At 33.1% G+C, this 18,448-nt stretch overlaps 1 protein-coding gene across 1 annotated transcript in view; it reads right to left on the bottom strand.

The window, feature by feature from the left end:
* Positions 1-18,448, bottom strand: part of LOC143918353 (four and a half LIM domains protein 2-like) — a 163,554-nt gene that overhangs the window by 143,926 nt on the left and 1,180 nt on the right. Inside the window, exon 2 of the mRNA XM_077440295.1 lies at positions 10,118-10,273. Coding sequence (XP_077296421.1) covers positions 10,118-10,162 — 45 coding nt within the window. The 5' untranslated portion in view covers positions 10,163-10,273. The remainder of the gene's footprint in view (positions 1-10,117; positions 10,274-18,448) is intronic.

Below are 18,448 nucleotides of genomic sequence, written 5' to 3'. Positions count from 1 at the left end.
GAAATTCCCATGCATTTTGCCATAAATCATTTGAGTTTACGACTACTTTTTTGTTGTTGTTAAGTACAAGGTTTTGGGAAAATAATGTTTTCTATACCAGAAGTTGGGTAGGTCAATAATATTTTTCTGGTTCTTTCAATAATATTTTACTGGTTTATGACCTGGTCTTCGTCCATTACTAAATCTCAAAGAAACCTCTCAAGAAAGAAAGTGGTGTACCTTTTTTTGTTCTTTCATAGAAATTTGAAATTCATAATTGTTAATTTTGAGGAAAAAAGCGTTAATTAAAGAAAACCTTAAAAAGCTGGTTGATCGAGCCAAAAACCCGGTTTTCGTTTTTTTGAAAAATTGTCAAAAAGCCGGCTTTTCGGTTTCGGTTTAAACCGGCTTGGAAGCCCTAGTGTGTATGTGTCGAGGCGGGTTTAAACACGGGAGAACTTTTCAATCAATTGTGCATATGTGTATGCATTATACATACATACGTTGTACATATTAAATGTACTCACCCTTCAATTACTAACTATGCGCTCACTGCTCCAGTCAACTTCCCGTTCGTTATAATATAAGCAAAATCTATAAAATTCCATCGACGTACATAAGTTGGAGTCTCATTAATTTTTGAACTATGTACTACTAAATCATATATATAAAGACGGTAATCGGTGTGTGTGTGTGTGTGTGTGTGTGTGTGTGTGTGTGTGTGTGTGTGTGTGTGTGTGTGTGTGTGTGTGTGTGTGTGTGTGTGTGTGTGTTCGACTTTCGTTCGAATCGATTTCCGATTTATTATCAACCATCAACCAGTATGGGGAACAAAATTTTTTTTTTTAATTTTTTTCATATTTTTAATTTTTTTCATATTTTTAATTTTTTTCATATTTTTCATTTTTTTCATATTTTTCATTATTTTCAGTTTTTTCAGTTTTTTTCAGTTGTTTTAATTTTTTTCAAATTTTTCATTTTTTCATTATTTTCATTTTTATCATATTTTTCATTATTTTCATATTTTTCATTTTTTTCATAATTTTCATTTTTTTGTGCCTTTGTCTTTCCGAAACCAGTCGATTCCATATCTCTAACTTTATTTTTATTCGAGTTTCAATTTCTTTTCGAAACCACCCGTTGAAATCAACGGGCCCTACACTAGTATATAAATAATAACCAGAGAACGTTTCAAATCTGAGCGCAGCATATGCAAGGCCCGCTAAAGCCGCTTTAAATTTTAGTCCTAGTTTAAATGTTTAATATGCAGTTAGATTTCGTGTCATATTATTATACTTATTTTATTTTATTTTCATATTGGGCATTACAGGTATACCCAATTAGCCACTATGATCAAATAATGCACCTTTAATAAGCGTCTATTTATATTAATACATGTGTATATCTAGGGGGCATACGAGAGGGGGGGAGCTGGGGGTAACTTTCCAGGGTCCGGACTACTCGACGGGCCCCGTATCGGGAAGTTCGACTAACCAAAATTGATATTTTATATTATTAAATACATAAAAACACATATATTTATGTAATGTACGCCCCCGCAGCCGAAGGAGTGGGGGGGGGGGAAACTACCCCCGCCCTCGGATGCTGGGGAGTGGGAGAAAGTACCGCTACTTTCTCAGCTGTAAAAGGAGCGCGGAAGTCGAGTCGGACCACAGCTTTCTCTCAGAACTGTCGTTTCCTTTGGACTCCCATCTATGCTGGTCTTTCCCTGTTCAGTCAAAGCCACCCACTTCACCCCCACGTTACATTTATTAAATGCTAAATGTTTACGATTTTTCGATCCACGCATTATTTGTGTCCATGTGAAATTGTACCTATTATATCAAACTTTCTTATTCAATTATTTTAAAAAAGAACAGCCAACAGCATATAGTTTTCTAATAGTTCAGATTGATTTTTCGCATATTAAAAAGAAATCTTGTATTTTAGTTTGTCATAGGGTCCGGAACTATTTTGCCAGGGTTCAGATTTTTTCTCGGCGGCCCTATGTATGTACATACATATGTATATCTTTCATACTAGTGTGGAATTTTAAGAAGAAAATTAAAATTAGGAAAACCTTTGAAGGATAATGTTAATCGACTCAAATATTCACTACATGACCATTCAATCTATGTATAGTATTGTAACGTACGCCGCGGATTAAGCGAATAGAAGCCCATAGACTGTGACCGTTCAAAGATTATCTGTAACGGATATCTGTTAACGGATTAACTAAATGCATACCGTGCGACTGGTATAAGTGTGTTTTAAGGATTAGCGACAAGCTAAGTGCATGAAACAATGATTGCACTTCTCATACCGTGGGAATACATATCCGAATACGTGACTATACAGTAGGTAAACAGATTAGACGTCCTGAGAGATCTACCCCTTATAAGGCGGTACGTAGGCGATATCAGGGCATTCTGGACTGAACACTGGCAATACGTGTATCTCCTGAATCATCAATAAATGCTGTGAAACGACTGTTGGCCTTTTACTTGGATCCTCCACCCACCCATACGCAACACTGGTGTCAGAAGTGGGATCCAAGATGGGCCGTGGAACAAAGTCACCAGCGAAGGAAGAGAAGCTACAGCGAAGCCATCCTCGGGAGCTGTAGGAGAGAGTTCGAGCCATGGAGACACGAAATAAAAAAATGCAGTTTTCACTGCAACACACAGAATCGGTCATCACATATTCGGTTGTCGAATTGCAGTTATCACTGCAACTCGACTTTGACATTATCGGCGGTGGCCGCCGAGAATTCATCGGGATGACGGAAGGAGGTTACGAAACGGGAGGTTTCGTACAAGTGCTGCCGGGAGAGGACAACTTGGGGCGCTGTCAAGGGCAACATCGAGGAGCAGCATCCGGCAATTGCAGAGTCATCCAAAGGGCGACCGGGACGAGTGCAGTTCACCGGTCCACTTACGCCGCAAGTACCAAGAATTAGCGGCTGTAGGTGACGACGATCCACGGGAAAGCATCGTCGTCAGAAGAGGAGCGGAGAGGAGGAATGCGGAGGAGCAAGAATTCATCGGGATGACGGAAGGAGGTTACGAAACGGGAGGTTTCGTACAAGTGCTGCCGGGAGAGGACAACTTGAGGCGTTGTCAAGGGCAACATCGGAGAGCAGCATCCGGCAATTGCAGAGTCATCCAAAGGGCGACCGGGACGAGGGCAGTTCGCCAATTCGCCGCAAGTAGCAAGAATTAGCGGCTGTAGGTGACGACGATCCACGGGAAAGCATCGTCGTCAGAAGAGGAGCGGAGATCGACTATAACTGAGAGATGTCGATTACAAGCCACTATTCCCTTCAACTGTTTGTTGACGGCAGATGTCAACAAACTGGAAAAAAAAATCTAATTGGAAACTAGTCGAGTCTAATTGGAAGAGTCGGAAAGTAAACGGATTGAAATGGAATTCAATCGGAACCATGCAATGGCAGAGAGGCACATTTATCAGATTGGATAAATGTTGGTTGTTCAGTCGGCGGAGTCAATCAAGTCACTTTTGGGAGGATAGAGGCACCGCTTCAGATAGAATGGCAACGGAAGCACGTTCTGGGTGGAACGTTGGTCTGCAGCAGGATGCTGGGCCACATGATAGGAAGACGGAGCCACCGCAACAAATTTGGACGTTGGGGAAACGAGCGACTTGGATCAACCACGTGAGGGCATTTGAAACCGAAGAAACGCCATATCGCGACTTCAACGAGAGAGAGCGGAACAATTAATATACGTCAACATCGAAAAAAATCTAGCTGGAAACTAGTGGAAACACGAGTACCTGAAAAAATACATAGACAGTTGCAGCAGTGTTTAGATCATCTCGCAGATGTAACGGGAAAATACATCAGAAAGAAATGGATTTCAGTTGGGTCAATGGAACGGAAAAGATGCACATTCAACAGAGTGGCAGACTGTTGGGTGCACATTTACCAAGGTCAATGGAACGGAACAGAAGCACAACCAGCAGAGTGGCAGACTGAGGTGTGCACATTTTCCAGGGTCAAGGGAACGAGAAAGAAGCACCACCAACAGAGTGGCAGACTGAGGGGTGCACATTTTCCAGGGTCAACCGTCATTTTTGTGAGGGTGGTGGCGATTCTTGTGGGACATGGCTTTGGAGCACGTTCTGGGTTGAACGTTGGTCTGCAGCAGGATGCTGGGCCACATGACATAGGAACACTGGGCCACCATAGCAAATTTGGACGATGGTGACACGAGAGACATGGACCAAGTCACTTTTGTGAGGATGGGAGCGATTCTTGTGGGACATGGCTTTGGAGCACGTTCTGGTTTGAACGTTGGTCTGCAGCAGGATGCTGGACCACATGACAGGAATACGGGGCTGCCATAGCAAATTTGGACTTTGGTGATAAGAGCAACATGGACCAAACACGTGAGAAATTTTGGACCGAAGAGCTAACAAATAATGATTTCCAAATGTAGAACATCGGATGACTAATTTTAGGCGATTAGAAATGTAATGCAATTGTTTCCATTGTAAAGGTGACGTAAAGTGAAGTGTAATGAAAGTTTTATGTAATTGTTTCCATTGTAAAGGTGACGTAAATTGAAGTTTAACGAAAGTTAATGTAATTGTTTCCATTGTAAAGGTGACGTTAATCTAACTGTAACAGAATTTAAATTGTAAAGGTAACGTTAATGTAACGGTAATAGATTTTAAATGTCATTGTTTCCATTGTAACTGTAAAGATAACAACTGTAATTGTAAATGTAACTGTGACTGATATCAAAGATAAATGTAACTACTGTAGATTTATCAGTTCGGATTTGTTGGTCAATCGGGACGATTTGACCTAAGAGGGAGGCAATGTAACGTACGCCGCGGATTAAGCGAATAGAAGCCCAGAGACTGTGACCGTTCAAAGATTATCTGTAACGGATATCTGTTAACGGATTAACTAAATGCATACCGTGCGACTGGTATAAGTGGGTTTTAAGGATTAGCGACAAGCTAAGTGCATGAAACAATGATTGCACTTCTCATACCGTGGGAATACATATCCGAATACGTGACTATACAGTAGGTAAACAGATTAGACGTCCTGAGAGACCGTGAGACCGGTGTAAGTGGTTTTAGGGATTAGCGACAAGCTAAGTGCATGAAAGCTAAACAATGATTGCACTTCTCATACCGTGGGAATACATATCCGAATACGTGACTATACTGTAGGTAAACAGATTAGACGTCCTGAGAGATCTACCCCTTATAAGGCGGTACGTAGGCGATATCAGGGCATTCTGGACTGAACACTGGCAATACGTGTATCTCCTGAATCGACTGTTGGCCTTTTACTTGGATCCTCCACCCACCCCTACGCAACAGTATAATATATATTCACAGGCGGGAATAATATATTTAATTCATCGAATTCATATAAAATTCGTATTCAATTTTGACGCTGTCCAATTCGCATGTCTCTGTCGGTCCAGATCATACTTTCAATAACTAGAAATATACTGGTGACTTTGATACAGATCTTTGCATTTGAGATTTTGAACCAGAAAAAAAAGGTTGCACAAGAATTATTATTTATGTATTTTATAATTTTGGCATTGTGGCATTACAGAAAGAACCTAATGCGCCGCAATGGCTTACATAATAAAATAAGAGAAAAAAAAACAAAAGGAGAAAAATATGTTATGAAAAAGAAAAATAATGTATAAAAATGTTTATGTACAAAAATACACATTAAAAAAAGCAAATACAGAATACATAGTACAGAATTTTTTGCATCCACAGCACCCACATCCAGCACCAAAAGCACCAAGAATCAGCCGTAAATAAAAAACATCCCCGCGAGGCCCAAATAAAAGAAAGAAGTTTAAAATTCCACTCATGCATCGAATCAATTATGACAGTATACAACGTGTTTCACTAGATCTTTAAATATTTCTGAAACTATTTGTACAAAACTACTATATAATATTGTATATACAAATGAGTTCCTATAAATGACTGAATCTTTCAAGATTAGGAATGTTATCATAAACGCTGGTCCGCGGCCCAATACTGGTCCGTGGACCATCATGCTGCGTACGGACCAAACCAACGACGATTTTGGTCCAACGTTTTAACCAGCAGGATAAAACCAGTAGCGTACAAAATATCGAAATAAAAATTAAATTTAAAAATTGAAATCAAATATCAAAATTAAAAATATTATTATTATATTAAAATTAAATTCAAATATCAAAATAAAATTATAATCAATATATTAAATTTAAAATAAAATATTGAAAGTTAAAACAGAACATGCCCAATTTAAATAAATTTTCGAGATTGACCTAAAATTAGATCATCAACAACCACATACAGGTAATCCTCGACTTTTGTTTGTCGAAGATGTTTTGACTTACGTAGATACGCACTAAGATCGAAAAAAAATCAAAGAATTATTATTTTTACTTCCCCGTAATGCGCAGTTACTGAGAATATATCATGTGTTAGTATGGGTGACCGAGTGATGGTGCCAACCCGACGCGTTGTCGGTTGATCAAACGAAATTTTTTTAGTCTTCAATTGTTTCTCTCGTCGAAATAAATCAATTAATTAAATCATTTCAGAGGTAAATTTTATCGGATAATGTCTTCAATTGTTTCTCTCGTCGAAATAAATCAAATAATTAAATCCATCTCAGAGGTAAAATTTATCGGATAATGTGTGATTATTAATTTTATTTCGACGAAAGAAAAAAAAAACCCTTTGACAAATCACCGACATTTTTTTTGTTAAATATTTCATCGACGGCGAAACACATTAGTGTATCGTGACGACTTATAAGAAACCATAACAAGGTTTTTTTCGCTCGTAATTATAATATTTCTCTGGTTGTAATGCGTATCTTCGTAATTAAAAACATTGTTGTAATTCAAAACATCAACCATGATCTAATTTTAGCTCAATCTCGCTCGTTAGCTTAATTTTGATATTTAATTTCAATTTTTTTATTTAATTTTTATTTCAATATTTTGTACGCTACTGGTTTTAAAAGTTGGCCCAAAATCGTCGTTGGTTTGGTGCGTACGGACCATCAGTAGCAGTAGACAAAGACGTAATTAAAAATTAAAACAATAGCTTAACACTTTGTCGTCGGGTAACGGAGATTACAGTATTCAGTGAATTTTTGCTAAACGTCGGGTGCCTGTAATCTACGTTTTGAAATCGTGTTCGCCGATCATGATTTTCGTGAACCAGGGGTAACCAACATTTTTTATACAAATGAATTTTTAAGGAGAGATTTTTTTTTTAAATTTTCAAACTTTTTTATACAAAAAAATTTTTAAAGAGAAAAAAAATTCCCATCGTCTTTATTATATAAATGATAACAAAATTTAAAACATAATAATTTTTGGAAAGGGTGACCAACCTTTTATTAAACAAAGAAATTTTTAAAGAGCAAAAATCAAAAAATATTCCCATCGTCTTTATTATATAAATGGTTGCAAAATTTAAAACATAATAATTTTAGGGGAGGGTGACCAACCTTTTTTTATACAAAGAAATTTTTAAAGAGAGAAAAAATCTAATAAAAATATTCGCATCATTTTTATCATATAAATGTTTGCAAAATTTAAAACATAATAATTTTTGGACAGAGATAACTAAAAAAATATATAAAAATATCTTATCACATACATTATCTTGAATTTTAAGATTTTTATAGAGTAAATGAAAATAAAAAAAGCAAATTTTTACAAATGCCATAAACTTATCAATAATTCGGTAATGAATGATATCGTTCAAAACAATCTCCTTTATGTAAAGGCACCTCACAAAATGCACACATGTATCTTGTTTCACCACGTTTCTTGTGAGCCGTGCATACCCGATATCTTCTTGTCGAATACTTTGACTTGCTGCTTGACTCTATTTGTTGTTATTTGTGCTTCCGCAGATCGCTCGAAAGTCGTAATGGATGGTCAGGTTTTGAAGTTGGCCTTAGTGTGGATGTTGAAGGCCCAGCTTCTTCTTCAATATTTTGTGTAGTATTTAATGCCCAGTGACGTCCGATCAAATACATAAACTTCTTGTATTTAATTCTATTTACATTCAATTTTTTATAAATGCAATATGCATTGAAAAAGGCACAGTTTAACATAAACATCACAACCCTCTTTGTCCACTTTGTTGTTTTCCGCATGATGGAGTAATATGAAATGTATTGGTCGGCACGATCAACACCTTTCATAAATTTATTGTAATCTATGATGCTTGTTGGTTTTTTTACTTTTAACCCAGTTTTCCAATTTGTTTTTTCAGTTTCCGAAACTTTTGCTGAATGAATTGTAGATATCATTCGGACGTATCTTTTGGCCTTTTTTATTGGTCTCCATACTATATTTTCACTTATTTTACTTAAATTTCACTTTTCAATTTTGTTGTATAAAAAAAATATGTCTGTCTCAAAAATTATTATATTGTTATTTTACAATAATTGATGTATAGCATAAAGACAATAAAATTTTTTTGAGATTTTATTCTCATTTTGGCAATTTAGTGTATGAAAATGCTGGCTACCCCTGACCAAAAATTATTATGTTGTAAATTTTGCAATCATTTATAACATAAATACGATGGTAATATTTTTAGATATTTTCGGCTCATTAAAAATTTCTTTGAATAAAAAAAGATTGGAAAAAAAGATGATTCCCTTTTCAAAAATTATTATATTTTAAATTCTGCAACCATTTATATCATCAAGACAATGGGAATATTTTTAGATTTTTTCCTCACTATAAAAACTTTGTTGTATAAAAAAAAGTTGGTCACCCCTGTCCAAAAATTATTATATTTTAAATTTTGCAATAGTTTATATGATAAAGATGATGAGAATATTTTTAGATTTTTTCCTCACAATAAAAACTTTGTTGTATAAAAAAAGGTTGATCACCCCTGTCCAAAAATTATTATGTTTTAAATTTTGCAATCATTTATATAATAAAGATAGTGGGAATATTTTTAGATTTTTTCCTTACTTAAAAAATCTCTTTGTATAAAAAAAGGTTAGTTACCCCTGTCCAAAAATTATTATATTTTAAATTTGGCAATAATTTATATCATAAAGACGATTAGAATATTTTAAATTTTTTTCATCACTTAAAAAAATGTGTTGTATAAAAAAGGTTTATAACCCCTTTTTAGGAATACTAATCGAGTGATTATAAGGTTCAAAATTATCGTTAGAATTTTAATTTTAATTTTTTTTCGAACAGTCGATAGGTTTAAAAGCTATGTTCAATTTAAAAACATTTATAAAAGTTTTCAAAATTTTTTTGAAATATTTTGAAATTTTCCTTCAGTTTACGATTTTTTCGATCAAAATCGCCCGCTGTCAAGCGATGAGCAATTGAAATATCGCCCGCATAAAAAGTGTTAAGACAACGTTGCATCATCTCATCCGTTATATAAATTATACCAAGACAAGCCCTGCAAACTTGAGATTATTTGGGATACTATGCCAAGATATGGGCGCTGATTCTAAACGACTATTATCGCATGCTGATATACTTTGGTTGGCAAGGGGTAAAGTGCTGAAGAGAGTATTTCAGCTCAGGGATGAGATCACTATATTTATACAACAAAACCAAAATCTTATGTATGTCAGAACTATTTCAAAACAGATATTTTTTGCATTTTGAATGACATTAACTTATGCATGTAAGGAAGAATGTCATATTGTTTTAAAATAGCAGACAATACAGATGGGTTGAAACGAAAACTAAAAGCATAGAAGATTCGTGTTTCAAAAGATTTGGGCCGATATTATTCAAGAGGAGAGGAGTTTAATATTACATTTTTGCGCGATGTAATCAGTTGTCATTTGATAAATTTATCAGAGCGATTCGATTTATATTTCCCACCTGATGACGATCCACGAAAGGGAAAAGGATGGATCAAAATTTTTTTCCAAAAACTAATGTAATTATGCCAATATTGCATTGGCGTGCTAGTGGAATTGGACAGGTCACAAAAGTGACAAATCGCATGGCGACGACTGCTAACCACGGCAAAAAAATCAAACTTTTTTTTGGAAAAAATCCGATGACGCAACAATCTATACAGGAAATCTATACAAATAAAGTAAAAAAGATCCACTTACTTTATCAGAGAAGGCTTCTTTCGGCGTTCTGGCGATGCCGTTCATGTTCTTCTACCGATGATCGTTAAGTGTCGACAATGAAAATTAGAGATCAAATATTTTTGTCGCACATTTGAACACTTTAATTACAGCTCTTATATGGTAAACATGAACTTCCTGTAACAAACAAACGGTGAAGATTTTTATGATGTTTCGAACATTCGCCTTTTGCAACTAACAAATGTACGTACAACGTACATTGGTACTGGTTATACCAGTACAGTACTAGTATTTTGGGTATCTGTCCTGGCAGAATCCTTAGGATGGGCCTGTTTATAAATATAGATAAACACATATACATTTATTTTCATAAATGCGCATCCATTATTTTCTAATGTTAATTAATGTTTTTAATAATTCAAATATGTATTTAGAAACATTATTTTAAAAAATATGTCCGGATTTTGACACAACCTAAAATGATCACCTAAATGTATGTATATGTATGTATGTATATACAATATGTATTTAAGTATGTAGTACTTCAGATTGAACATTCATTCTACATTATGATCGTAATTCTAAATTAGCAAATAGAAAAATCCCAAAGAAAAGATTGTTAAAGAGGATGCTGAAACGCCTGTAGAAACGTATATATGTATGTAATACTATTTAATTTAAATTCGAATATGAGTTATCTAAAACGCCAAATAAGATGTACATATCTGGTAATACATTTTGATGGTAAAATAAATGAACAAAAAAGCACAAGTAATATAAACTTTAAATAATTCCTACATATATGTACAGTGGTGGCTCGTCATATGCCGCATCTCTATCGCACAGTCCACAGCTGAATGCGTGCGAGAAGTGTTTCGTAGGAGCGCAAGCGCTCCTCGGAAACACGCTCACACACATGCACCCATGGACCGTGTGACAGAGATACAGAATTTGCCCAGCCACCACTGCATAGATAAATACGGTATCCTGCTCGCGCTCACGAAAATAAGGCTGTGCCACAAAAACTGGGCTGGAATAATTTCAAGGCACCACTGATGTATGTATGTTCAATATTTTTGATCAATTTTTAATAATGCATAACTTATGGCAGGGCTTCCCAGCCTTTTTGTACTCTAGAGCACATTCTAAAATATCGATGGGACGGCGAGCACCACTTTTATTTCAAAGTAAATTTATAGTTGGATACAGGTAATAAATGTTTTAAAATATATAAATTATTGTTTATATTCTTATATAAAATTAATACACGTTATGGTTACATCATACAAACAGATTGGAAGAATGTAGGAATATTGCCCGAACCATTAACGAGGTGAAACATATAAAAGCCTTGAAACAAAAAAATATAATATCAATATTAAAGTCAGTGTGATCTTTGGCATTGCATTTCATTAGCCATTGCCCCATAATTAGGAGAGTATGATGACATTCCTGTTAGTAAACAATCATAAAGATGCTCATCGGTGAGTCGAGATCTATGTATATTTTGATTTTATTAAATTCATGTTTGAAAAGGAATTCGCAAAGGAATGTGGAACCGAAAAATGGTTTTATCTTGTAAGCTACTTTTTTAAGAATGGAAAATTTTTTCTTTCCACTGTATTCTAGAAGTCCTAATCTGATATGAGACCATTGGTTCGATTATAGTAAACTGCTGAAATCTCTTTTCAAACTGTTGTTATTTAAATTCGTATATCAATTCCTTTTCAAAACCACCCGTTGAAATCAACGGACAGAACACTATTACTAATATTATGTGCGTGACATTCATGGACATATTTTTAATCATTAATATGAAAAATACTATCGTATAATTTATGCAAACATCGTCAATGAGAAGCGTATAAATATTTATTCTTTAATATGTACCTACTTAGTTATTTACAGATACAGGTTCAATGAGTGCAAAAATAAATTCAATATCAATGTACATATCTCGGACTTGTTTTGACCACGGAAAATAATCCAATTGAGAATGCATACATCATAGGGAGTTCACATTACCGGTAACTCTGTTTTATATTTGATTAAAACCGGTTTACCGGTAATTTTAAATATTATAATTATTTTTAAATACGATAGGAATTTTTGCTTATCATTATCCCATGAGTTAGTTTCCAGACAAAGCACAATTTGTGAAAATTAAAAAAAAAAATTCTAGTATTTAATCTGAAAAAAGAGGTTGTGTTTACGGAAAGAGGTTGTGTTTTTACATGTATGGATTTTTCATTAGCAATTTTATCATAACGTATGGATTAAAAGCGCTTTAGTATGGACAAAAAACTATACCATCAAATTTTACAATCTACATATACATACATACTATATATTATAGTATTATATTATATATTATATATTATATATTATAGTATTCTAGTAGTGGAATACTTTAAAAATACCGATTCCAGACTCTAGAATAAATATTTTTAAAGTACAGGTAGTCCTCGACTTCGACGTTTCGACTTACGACGGTTCGCACTTACGACCGAAAAAAAATAATATATTTTTATTAATTAATTATTTTTCAAAAATTGATTGATAAATCTCAAGCGGATGTGAGTTATGAAAACGGGGAATTTTCATTCGGAAGAAATGAAACATCGCAGTAGTTTTAAAAATTAAGTTATGACTCATTCTTTTGGGATTCGTCACCAATCGCACGACGGTAACAAACTCATACGGTCGTTACTGTTTGTTACATAACTGTTCGTTTTAGGATGTTTATTTTCTCAATTTCGTGTTGATTAGTGCTCAAATTTTTATTTATAATGTGTGATAAAGAAACGGGATAATGACTGATAAAGAAACTCTTGTTAAAAAAAGGAGAAAGGTGATAGACTTAGAAATGAAACTTGAAGTGATAAAACAATCTGATAGTGTTAAAAAATTGATTGACTTGGCAAATAATTTGAGATTGTCACATTCAACGGTCTCCATTATTTTAAAAGATAAAGAACAAATTCGTAAAGCCCATAAAGGGCCCTTGTCAATCAAATCTAAAATAATAAATAAAAAAAGACTCGGACCCATTCAACAATTGGAAAAATTACTAGTGGTTTGGATCGATGACAATATTGAAAAACGAATTCCATGGCGTCTCTTTAAGCTCATTATTTAAAAATTACATTTGCGCAAGGCATTGAAGCAATAGAAGGAAAAACCTTTCAAGAATTTTGGAAAAATTATAATATCTTTCATGCTATAAGAAATATAGATAAGGGATGGACCCTTTAACGGCTTAAGAAGTTACTTCAGCATATATGTACGGAATATGGAAAAAATTCACCAATTGATTTGAACCCATTTCTCTTTGCATATATGAAAAATAAAAAAATGTCGAGGATATTACTAGCCTAATCGTACAATTTAGTGAACGTCTACAATTTGACGTAGATAACGAAGACATCAACCAAATTCTTGAAAATGATTCAGAAGATCTAACCAATGCAGAATTATTAGATATTGAAACTCAAATGGTTGCAGAAGAGGATATTGATGAAAATGAATCAATCACATCTTCGGAACCGCTGAAAAAAAATTTATTGAAAGAAATGGATGCTGCTTTTAATTTAATTAATCAAGGAATACAAAAGTTTGAAATAATGGACCTAGACAGTGAAAGATTTTCAAATGTGAACCGCAGGATTCAAGAAAATCTCGCAAGCTACCAAGAAATATATAGAGAAAAAAAAGGATACTGAAGATGAAGAAATGGATTGTACTTATGTGATAAGTGATGAGGATGTATAATTTATAATTAATAAGTACGGATGATGTAGATGTTTAATTATTTTTAAATTTAAATATGAATTCATTTGAATTACTGTATTAATAAAAGTGAGTGAAATCACCGAAAAAAAATATAATTCCTCGACTTACGACGGATTCGACTTACGACCGAGGTTCAAGAACGTATCTCCGTCGTAAGTCGAGGAATACCTGTATTCCAATATATTATTTTTTAAAATATAATTTCATGCTTTATGAATTTTACAATAGAATTAATGATTTACCAGTAAACTTACTAACCCATCTTTGAGCTATTATCAGTAAACTGGCAATGGTTCCCTAATACATTCATACATACGGAAAAAATTTATTTTACAGTCGTTGATAATCTAGTATCTATCTAAATAGCTTATTCTATAATAGAAATGTTCGCCACAGTCAAGAAATGTTCGCCACAATTTTTCAATTTTTTTCACAAATGAATCTACATACATGGGTTTACCTCACTACCCGTATTAATGTGCGCGTGCAGAATACGGGAGGAAAAGCCTGTTCCTTTTGTTCCTGTTGTATCCTGCTCGCGCAAATTAAGTGAGTATGTACCGTTTACCATGCACCCTTTTTTTTTGATCTTTCGACTTAAGATCTTTCGATTTTCGATCTTTGCCTTCCAATATTTGCGTTTTACATATACATTGCGTGTACATACATATACAGTAACGTGCAGAGAAATCGCGTCACTTTCAATTGTTCGATGTTTTCGATTTTTTTTAATTGATTTCAACTATTTAACATGTTTTACGATTAAAAAAGAATATTTATATTTTTAAATTAAGGCGAGATACGAATTTTAAAAAAACATTCTGTTGATTTTTCAATAATTTTATTAATTGAAAAATCAACAGACAGGATGTACATAGATATGTATAAAAAAAAAACAAATAGTAAATAAATAATAAATGTAACATTCCGAGTCCAATAATAGATTTTTACAAAAATGAAAAAGATAAATATAAGGAAAACAAATTAAAAAGTAAAGAATAAAGGCATGACAAAATATGTAGAACATTGCATAATTAAACTATAGTATTAAAATATTTGGAAAAGGTTATAAAATAGAATATAAGAAGAAATTGAAATTTACAAATATAAAACAAATGAAAAAGGTAAATACAAAATAAACAAATGAAAAGGAAAAGAATGAAAGCTATAATATGATTAAATAGCACATTACATAACTAAACTAAAGTATAAAAATATTGGAAAAATAGAATAGGAGAAGAAATGAATCAATCGGTCAAGATTCTCTTGATGTTAGATCTGAATTGATGTAGGGAAATACCAAATAGATCAACCTCATTCAGCTCTCCATTAAACATACGATAAACGCGCTGCAGATAAAAATATTTTTGGGAATTAGTATTGAAAGGATCAAGTGAAAAGAGTGCAACGCGTCTAGAGTACCGAACTGGGATTCTGAAATTAACCTTATTCAGTAAATCAGAACAATCAAGGAAACCATTTATGAGCTTAAAGAAGAATATAGCATCAGTATGTCGTCGCCTGACAGAAAGATTGTCAAAAGAAAGGATTTTTAAAATGTCGGAAACAGTAGAATGGGTATAGGTAGGAAAAAGGTAGCGTAAGGATTTAATAAATTTAAGTTGAACTTTCTCAATACAATTAATATGGGATAAATAAAAAGGTGACCAGATAATTGAGGCAAATTCAAGGTGAGACCTTACAAAGGAAAAATAAAGTAATTTTAGTACATAAGGATCATTAAAGGGTTTTGTTGAGCGGAGTAGGAATCCAAGAGATTTAAATGCTTTGTTGGTAATAAAAGAAATATGTTCAGAGAAATCTAGTTTATTATTGAGTATTACACCAAGATCCTTAATAGAAGATGATGTGTTAAGGATTGAATGATTTAATTGATATTGATTAGTAATAATTGACTTATTTCTAGTGAAATTTAAAATAGAGCATTTTTCTAGATTAATAAAAAGATCATTATTTAAACAATATATAGAGAATCTATCTAGATCTTCTTGTATCTTATGACAATCGTCTATGGTGTATATTGGTTTGTAAATTTTTAAATCATCAGCGTAAAGAAGTATAAAGGAATGTTTGAAGATGTATGAGATATCATTAATATAGAGTAAAAAGAATAAGGGACCTAAATACAACCCTTGTGGGACACCGGAAGGAATATGTCTAAGTGATGATCTAAAACCATTGAGAATTATGATTTGGTGACGATTTAGTATATACGAAGAGATCCAACGAAATAAATTTCCTCGGATTCCGAGGGACCAAAGTTTATTGAGTAATAGGTTATGATTGATTTTATCAAAAGCTTTAGAGAAATCCGTATAAACGACGTCTATTTGGATTCGTTTGTCCATATAAACATATATTCATATTGTTTCTATGAATTAAAATACATAGGCAATGGACATATGACAACAATAAATAGTAATATAATAATTACTAGATAATGGTCTTGCTTCTATGACGGGATGGATACCTGCCGGCAGGGACAATACGACTTTTTTTCGTCCGAAATTTCTGCAAACCATACATTTTCAACAGTTTTTTTAACTCATAATTTGCCCCAGGGTGTTGTTTTTATTCCCTTTGCTATATAATAGCCTGTAAATATTCGATAGGTTGTAAGTCGGGACTATTGTCTGGTCATTTTATGTACATACATATTGTATGTATGTATGTACATATATATGTATTTCGATAAAAAAATTAAATTGCGTCAAAATGTTTAGATCATTAGATAAAAGATAATCTCATACTATACAATTCATACATATATGAATAAATCAAGTTCATATGTAATTTGATAATTATACATACATTGAAATAGAAACACGATACTGTCAAGGTGAAAAATGGCAATACTAGCATGATATGAAAACTTGACATTTCTTACACTTTTTAATGGATTTTTGACCTTTTAAATTCATAGAAATGGGTCACAGCGCATAGTTCTAGAATGCGTGTCACGGTAAACGAATATCGAAATATGTATCGTATTGTATTGACAGTTGGAAAGTACACGACTTAATCATTCCCACTAACTATGTATGTATGTACATATGTACATACACATGTAGTAGCGTTTGATATAATACTTAAGAACAGCTTTTATGAAAATCGGTACAACTATCCCTATACGACACATAAAAATTCATCAAATGTGACGTCCTGTTTATTACATTATTCGAATGATGACATTTTTATTCATAGAATACAACAACGCAACTGTACGTGCCAATATTAACAAATTTCACACTCATTACTCATTAGTAAAAAATAATTTAAATGTGATTAAAATATTTTATATTCCAGTAGCAGGAAACTAATGGTTTTACTTTGCACCTTTTTTGCGGTCTACTTTGTCTACAAAATTTATTCTATAATTCTAAACGTAAATCAAATAATGAAATAAATGTGCGCGATAATTGACTATGAATAAAATCCATATATTTTAAAAAGTATAAAAAAAGTTTAATTCAAGCAATGTCACTATGCAATTCAGTATAAAGTTTCAAGGTCAAATTTAATTAAACTACAGAAATTTCTCTGCTAAAAGTATAAATAATATTTTACATTTTTTACACTGTCAATGACATCTTCAATGTCAACCTTCATTTGTTACCATATGGGTAGACAGTTTAAAAACTTTCAAGATCAATTCTATTCATATTTTTAAACGTATTTAATAACAAAAATATATTTTTAATACAAGATACATATTATCTTTTTTTAAAACCGTTTCGAAATTTTCATCAATGTATTTATGTATATCACCGCTGATGATTAAACATCTTCTTCCTAATGCCTTGTCCACATCTGAACGTTGGCGACCTGACCACCTCATCGATTATTTGTAGATATATTTTTATTATTAAACATATTTTATGTAAATAATTCATAAAAACTTCATAAAAAAGATGTCATATGTGAATACAAATAAAGGCGGCCCAATTTTGAACCGAACCACGAATTAAACATATATACATATAAACCATTCCATCAATATATTCATATGCATTCGATCAATATATTCAAACGGACAATACATAAATAACACGCATCGGCGAGCACCGGTAGGTCAAGTGCGTCATGTCAAACATTGACAGATGACACGCGCTGCAACATCCAAAGACATCACTGGATAAGGAATTTCTCGAGCGCCAGGACTAGAATAGTCAACACCTCAATCCGAGAACAAACCCAAGGCGTATGTACATATGTCTGATGTTTGTGCATTAGAACGGAGCGAAAACTGCAAATTTTGGATTTCCCACTATGAACCTAGTGAAAAAAAAAGTCGTAACAAGATGTATAATTTCAAAAAATAATCTAATCAATCGATTTATCAAGATAATAATCACGAAATAGTTTTTTCATGTATCTCTTTTTAAAAGAATTCGATTTTTTTTAACTCTATTAAAAAAACCGCGTTATAGTCCCCGATTGCAGTTTAATTGAGTCGATAATGATTATTTTTGACTGATAAACGAAAATTTAAAGTCAACATTTTGCTAGAAACTCCCATACAAAGCACGCCATTTTGAC

This window comes from Arctopsyche grandis, chromosome 1 (genome assembly GCF_051622035.1).
Source record: "Arctopsyche grandis isolate Sample6627 chromosome 1, ASM5162203v2, whole genome shotgun sequence".
Classification (NCBI taxonomy): Eukaryota; Metazoa; Arthropoda; class Insecta; order Trichoptera; family Hydropsychidae; genus Arctopsyche; species Arctopsyche grandis.
Note: the sequence above shows the minus strand (reverse complement) of the source record. Positions and strands in the feature narration are given on the sequence as shown.